Source organism: Malurus melanocephalus, unplaced genomic scaffold, assembly GCF_030028575.1.
Source record: "Malurus melanocephalus ecotype Western Australia unplaced genomic scaffold, MMel_1.1 scaffold_59, whole genome shotgun sequence".
NCBI classification, from domain to species: Eukaryota; Metazoa; Chordata; class Aves; order Passeriformes; family Maluridae; genus Malurus; species Malurus melanocephalus.
Window position 1 is genome coordinate 494,502 of NW_026623291.1, and position 6,769 is coordinate 501,270.

The following is a 6,769-nucleotide window of genomic DNA, read 5'->3' on the forward strand; positions in this document are numbered from 1 at the left end:
CGAGGAGATTTCTGTTCCTCAAGCGAGACAGACCGGGGACAGAGCTGTCATTGCACCCACCAAAGCCGCATCCTCGTTTCTAGACCAACTCGCCACCTCCCCCGTAATGTGTCTCCTCCACCCCGCAGCCGCCCGGCCCCGGTTCCGCCGGGCTCACCCGTGGGCTCACCCATCCCCSGGACCCGGCTCCGCTCCGCCGCCCTCGGCACCGCTCCCGGCGCGGCGCAGCGACCCCCGCCCAGGACCCCCGCCCCCGAGAGGGGCGGGCAGGGCGACTACAAGCCCCAGGCTGCCCGGCCGGGGGCAGGGCGGCAGCGACGTGGCGCGGCCCCGCTCCGGCCGCCGGACCCCGCTCCGCCCCGCTCCGCCCCGCTGCGCCCCGCTCCGCTCCGCGGGCTCAGCCCCGCGCCATGGGTGAGTGCGGGACGGGACGGGACGGGACGGGACGGGACGGGGGGCTGCGAGCCCCTATGGCGGCGGGGCAGCCGGGATGGAACGGGCACGTCCTGCCCCGGGGAGGAGTTTCCAAAAGAAAAAAAATCAAAGTTTGCAACTTTTCCTAAAGGCTGGAGGGTGCATCCTCCGCCCCTTCCTTTCTTTCTGTTCTTTTTTGAGCGGTGCCAGCAGCGCGTACAGCGAACATAAGAGCCAAGGAATTTCCTGTGGCTCGGTCCCGGGGCTGTCCCAGGGGTGCTCCAGGGGGAGGGAGCGGGGGTTCAGGGGGTGTGCAGGGAGCTGCATTCGCTGTGGAGTGGGAATTGCGCTCATTGGCCTTGGTGTTGGTGCGAGCACAGTCCGGGGTCAGCCCAGCCCCAGCCCGGCTGGACAACGGGTCACTGCCCTGTCCTGGAGCCCTGACCAGTTTGCTGTGGGCAGAGAATCGCCTGGCACGGTTCCTTGCGACGCCCACCAAACTTTCTGTCCTTATGCAGGGATCTGAAAAGTCCTCAAAATCCCCAGCTCCGTCAGAACAGACGATCTACAAAMTGGATTTCAGTCAAAGTTCATAAACTGTGACTGCTTATTAAGTTAACAAGAAATGCAGCAAAACCTGATTAAATCAACTGTGGTATTTATAGTGGGGCTGTCTGYGTCTAATAGAATTTGTGGCTTGAAGCTAATGGGATGGCCACTTATGTCTTTTGTTCTCAGCAGATATTTTTTTCTAATAGTCTGCATAATGTGTACAAGGAGTGCTAAAAGTGCAGGTGGTCATACAGAGCATGGTGGGAGGGACTGGGATAGCTGGAATGGCATAAGTAGCACAAATGAAACACAGAGGCTTGCAGAATAAATGAAAATATTTGTATTTTTACAGCCATCACTGAGAAATAGCCTTTATTGCTAGCTGTAATTAAATGCCAAGCAGAGACACTTCCCAATATACACAGCTTGTGATAGGAAAAAAGTGCTTAGGCAGGGTGAGAAAAGTTTCCATGGTCCGTTGCTTGCACCCACATTTTTTCCACATACAGTCTACCCAAACTGTGAGTATTTCTAATTAATCTAAAGAATACAGATAGTGCTACGTGCTGCAAGCCAGTACAAACCCCAAAACTAATGCACCGTACCTGTGCAAAAACTGTAACTGGAGGGGAGGTCACYGTCACCACTGTTTCCAGAGGTCCCTAAAGCAACATTTGCTCTTGCCCCAGTGCAATCCCTGCTGCTGTGACATGGCTCATAGTTCACATGTTCATGGCTTAGGGATCCTGGGAGCTGTGGACTGGAAGGAGAGATGAAGAAATCCAGGCCACCCCACAAAGTCATGCTAAGRGTGCAAGATGAACTCAGAGAAATAAACTTTTGTGAACAGGGCTTTTAAAAACACTGTAGGTAGCGAGAATGCAAAACCTGCAGGGACAACTGGTGATGCTAAAAATGATAATGCAGAATGATTCAGAACCACAAAGCAGAAGCTGCATTTCCTGCCCAGAACAAGTTTTGTAATTAGAATCAAAAGATACGACAAAACATCCCACTGTACAACTCTGGGCACTACAAATCACTGGCCTGCACTTAAAAACAGGTTTTCACTGATTTTGAAGTTTTGCACCCCAAATGAGTGCCTCTGCAGCTCCTGGAAGCCTGTGCAGCTCTGGTGTGACCGTCTGCAAGTTCCTCTCTACCTGTGACCTAGTGACCTCTGGGGAAATTCCACATCACAGCTTTGTAGATGCAAAACTGAAAACTGTGGGTGTCCTGGGAGAGCTTTTTCCAGCCTGTGCATGCTGACAGCTTGTCTTACAGCATCAGAAAACTGAACCAAGCACTGCCTGCTTGTTTTCCAGGTCGCGCACTGATGGTCCTCCTCTTGTCTGCAACGGTATCTCTGCTGGGCGGGCTGATATTTGGCTACGAGCTGGGGATAATTTCTGGCGCACTGCTGCAGTTGCAGACAGACTTTCACCTCAGCTGCTTCCAGCAGGAGGTTGTGGTGAGCGCCGTCCTCATCGGAGCGCTGCTCGCCTCCCTGGCCGGGGGGATCCTCATCGACCGCCACGGCCGCAGGAGAGCGATCCTGGTCAGCAACCTGGTGCTCCTGGTGGGCAGCCTCATCCTCACACTGGCCAGGTCATTCGTCGTGCTGGTCATCGGGCGCATGACCGTGGGCTTTGCCATCTCTGTCTCATCCATGGCCTGCTGTATCTACGTCTCAGAGATGGTGGCCGCTCAGCGGCGAGGCCTGCTGGTGTCTCTCTACGAAGCGGGAATCACCGTGGGCATCCTGCTGTCCTACGCGCTGAATTACGTCTTTGCGGCTGTGGGCGAGGGCTGGAGGTACATGTTTGGGCTGGCCATTGGCCCGACCATCATGCAGTTCCTCAGCATCCTCTTCCTCCCCGTGAACCCTGTTAAACTGAGCTCRTGGGACTCAGACTGCCAGAAGGGCCTGATCCCCCTGCAGGACACGGGGGACAGATCGGCAGCAGAGCGGGAGATCTACCAGGAGAAGCATTACTCATTTCTTGACCTTTTTAGGAGCAGAGACAACATGAGRAGGCGGACTCTGGTGGGGCTGGGCCTGGTGCTCTTCCAGCAGTTCACTGGGCAGCCCAATGTGCTGGGCTACGCCTCCAAAATCTTCCACTCGGTGGGGTTCCAGAGCAACTCCTCSGCCATCCTGGCCTCGGTGGGGCTGGGAGCCATCAAGGTGGTGGCCACGCTGGTGGCGATGGCTTTGGCAGACAAGGCAGGCAGGAGAGTGCTGCTCATGGCTGGCTGCGTGGTGATGGCCATCTCTGTCACCACCATCGGCCTCAGCAGCCGCATGGCTCCACTGGCCATGGCCAGGGACTGCAAAGCAGCCACRGACCCCAATGCATCCCACAGCCTCACCCAGCACCCCCCGACACCTGTGTCCACCCAGGCTGCTCTGTCACCCGTCACACCGGTGTCAGGTGCTGCCCAAAGCCAGGCAAGCCCTGCTTTTGCTGCCACAAGGGGCCTTACAGAAGTTTTTGCCAGCACTCAAAGCAAAGAGGTTGTTCCCAATTCTTCCCTCRCTCAGAAAAGGGGCCTGGTAGGTCAGTCCAAGAAGGGAGACCTGGACAGCACGGGCCCTCCTGTCGGTGCTGCTCCCTGGGCACAACATACGGCCTTAAATTGGATTACRCTGCTGAGCATGATGGCTTTCGTGAGTGCCTTCTCAATTGGATTTGGGCCAAGTAAGTGTGGTGTTTATCCTTACACTAACCCAGAGAGTAAAACTAAGGCTGATCTGCACGCTGCCTGCTTGAACCATTCCTTGTGTATCTGCTGTGCTGACCAGCTCAGTGTCTGGGAACTGCACCTATGTCCCCCGCTGCCTACTGAATCATTTTCTAGCCCTGAAGCTCTGCCAGCTACAGCACTGGATTTACTTTCTATTCCATGCTATTCACTACCCTTGTAAAGCTTTTCTTCTTTCTCTGAAGTTCAGTGGAAAATCAGAGCATCCTACAAGCCCGACAAGCCCTACATAACCTTCCTGCCAGCCTGGTGAGAAAGAAAACACAGGGCTGAGGACAGAGGAACTTCAGGGTTTCTGCTGTGTGATTATGAAAGTCAGTGTAAAACTGGAAGTTGAACCTCATTTGAAGCCTCAGCCTCAGTTGTTTGTTTTTTTTGTTTTTTTTTTAATTCTATTTATTATTATTTATTTTTTCATTGGATGAGATTAAAAATTAGTTCTTGCTTCCATGTGAGTTTTAATGTTTTCTGGCATTTAAATGCCTTCATGGGAGAAAACAGCATTTAACTCAAGAAAAGTATGTTAAGTGAGTAAGTTTCATGCGTTTGACACAGCCTGCAAAGTATTTCAAGCAAAATAAGCCCAGGATAGGTGAGACTTCTAAAAGATATGTATTGCTTTAACTCTGATTTTAGCCTAAATACAATGTTGTCTCGCCAATTCCACCCTTTTCTCATTTATTTACAAAGAGCATGTCCTGACAGCAGGTCTGTCAGGTCTGTTCCATCTTCTGTGAATTGAATGACCAGCTCCCCTGCTTTCTTCTTGACTCCCTGGGCCTGTTTATTGCTATTTCATTCCTCCATGAAGTGTTGGACACAGGAGGTTTGAAGTGTTCTGCTGTGATCTGTCTCTSAGATCGATGGATGTTTGACACCACCAGCAGCGGGTGCTGGGTGAAGCCAGAGTTTAAACCCCCTGCTGAAATCTCCCTTGCCCGTTTTCTAAACAAATTGCTTAACTCCACGCTGTCTTTGTGATCTCTCTAATCTGTGCAGTGACCTGGCTGGTGCTGAGTGAGATTTACCCTGCTGGGATAAGAGGAAGAGCCTTTGCCTTCTGTAACAGCTTTAACTGGGCTGCTAATTTACTGATCAGCCTCTCCTTCCTGGACCTTATTGGTGAGTAGCCACTTTCCCTCCCTCCATCCCCCACAGCTGCTTAGGGAAGGTGGCCACCACGAGCCATTTGGACATTTGGTGGCATTTTGAGCCCTGAGGACTTGAGGCTGGAGTAGGTGTGACCCCGCTGTGCCYGAGAAAAGGAAATCCAGGCCCCAGCAGCGCTGGCCAGAGCCTGTCACTGGTTTATAACAATCACCCACTGCCCACTGGGCTGCACTGTAGCACCGCAGTAGCAGCAAAAACAGCGTTTGCAGATTCCATTCCAGCAGCTTTACAGCATTCCTCAGCAGGCACTGCTGGCCCTGGAGCTTGGCTGCCTTCTTCACCCTGGTGCTGGCAAAGCCTGGCTTGCACCAGCCTTTCCCTTTGCCAATTCCCAGTCCAGGACTTGCAGATAAGGAATTTCCAAGCCCTCTCAAAGGCTTCACTAAATAAKGTGCCCCTATCAGAACCAGTTTCCTTTGTACCCCACAATGTGACCCAGCTCCTACCTTTGTGCTCTTGAATCTCTGCAGATGCCATTGGATTCTCCTGGATGTTTCTTCTCTATGGACTGATGGGAGTCCTGGCTGTTRTATTCATTTACCTTTTTGTGCCAGAAACAAAGGGACAGTCCCTAGAGGAGATAGACCAGCAGTTCTCCAGGAAACGGTACGTGTGCTGGTGTCCCAGTGGAGTGCTGGCTGTGGGTGCTTCTGTGGCACTGGGCTCATGCAAAGTCTGCTCAGTGCTTCTGAGAAAATAGAAGATCTCAGGTTGGTGGGAGAGCTGTGGGATGGGGTGGGAGAGCTGTAGGGCCTTCAACAGCATGTCATTGCCCTGAGCCTTGCAGCTGTGCTGTTTGAGGGCAGCAGTGACACTCAAGAAAAATGAGCTAAAAACCAGGGCTCATGGTCGAGGAGAGGAGACCAGGACCCCAGCATGGGATGGGAAGGTCAGGACTGTGACGAGGCAGGAGGAGATGATATTCCTGTAATTTCACTTTAGAATAATCCCAGGCTGATCCTGCTTCTCTGAGGCAGAGACATCTCCTCGAGCACAGCTCCCACCTGGTAATTTTCACACAAAGCTTGTAATGGCCATGGGAAGATCAAAAGCTGTTTGTGCCATCGTGGTTGTGATGGASGTGGCAGGGCTGGAGCAGGAGAGGTGGTGCTGCCTCATGGCTGATGCCAAGGGGAGGGAGCACACACCCCTCGGGGACAGGRGGRTGACTCTGTGAGCCCCTSCTGGCTSCCTGGGTGCTGCTCCTGACCTCCATCACTGCCCGGCAGGGTGTGGGCAGGAAATGTGTTCAGGCAGAGGCRTGGAAGAGGAGCGAGCTGCACACGCACACAGTACCAGAGAGTGGAGCACGGCAGCAGCACGTGAAACCAGCGACCTGCAGSAGCATGGTGAGGGGAGTTCCTCCAGTGAAGGAGCAGCCTGGGCCAGCAGCACACTCACTCCTTTTCTGGGGCCTTCAGCTGGTGATCTCTGCTCAGAGACACTTCACCCTGCAGTGCCTTAGGGTGGGAACACGCCAACAGCATGTTCTTTGGGTCTTTGGTGAAACACCCAGGCAGGGAGCACATCATTCCTTTTATATATTTTAATTTTTCATCCTTTGTATCACCTATCATTTAAGAGATTAATGGTTTTATACGCAGGAATTAAAGCACAGTTTTTTTTCTGACAATGATGTCCATCCATGAAGCTCATTTGTGAGCAAGGTGTGTAATTTTTTTTGGTAAAGTTTTTGGAAAGAGCGGGATCGGGCCGGGGTGGGCGCAGCGCTCTGGATCCGCCGCCAGCCGGCGCCCGGCACCGCCCGTTCGGGGAGGAACCCGCAATTCCCAAAATCCGAGCCCCCCGCACCCTCCGACCCCTTCCCTGCCTCCCCCGCACCGTGTCCTGGGCCTGATGGGGCCGG

The 6,769-nt window shown here is 53.3% G+C and overlaps 1 protein-coding gene across 1 annotated transcript; it reads left to right on the forward strand.

The window, feature by feature from the left end:
- Positions 1 to 361: 361 nt before the first annotated feature.
- SLC2A10 (solute carrier family 2 member 10) lies at positions 362 to 6,520 on the forward strand. Its single transcript, XM_057365948.1, has 5 exons — positions 362 to 414; positions 2,292 to 3,668; positions 4,732 to 4,854; positions 5,373 to 5,508; positions 6,132 to 6,520. Exons 1-5 carry the CDS (start codon positions 411 to 413, stop codon positions 6,226 to 6,228), a joined length of 1,737 nt encoding a protein of 578 aa, XP_057221931.1. The 5' UTR covers positions 362 to 410; the 3' UTR covers positions 6,229 to 6,520.
- Positions 6,521 to 6,769: the final 249 nt, after the last annotated feature.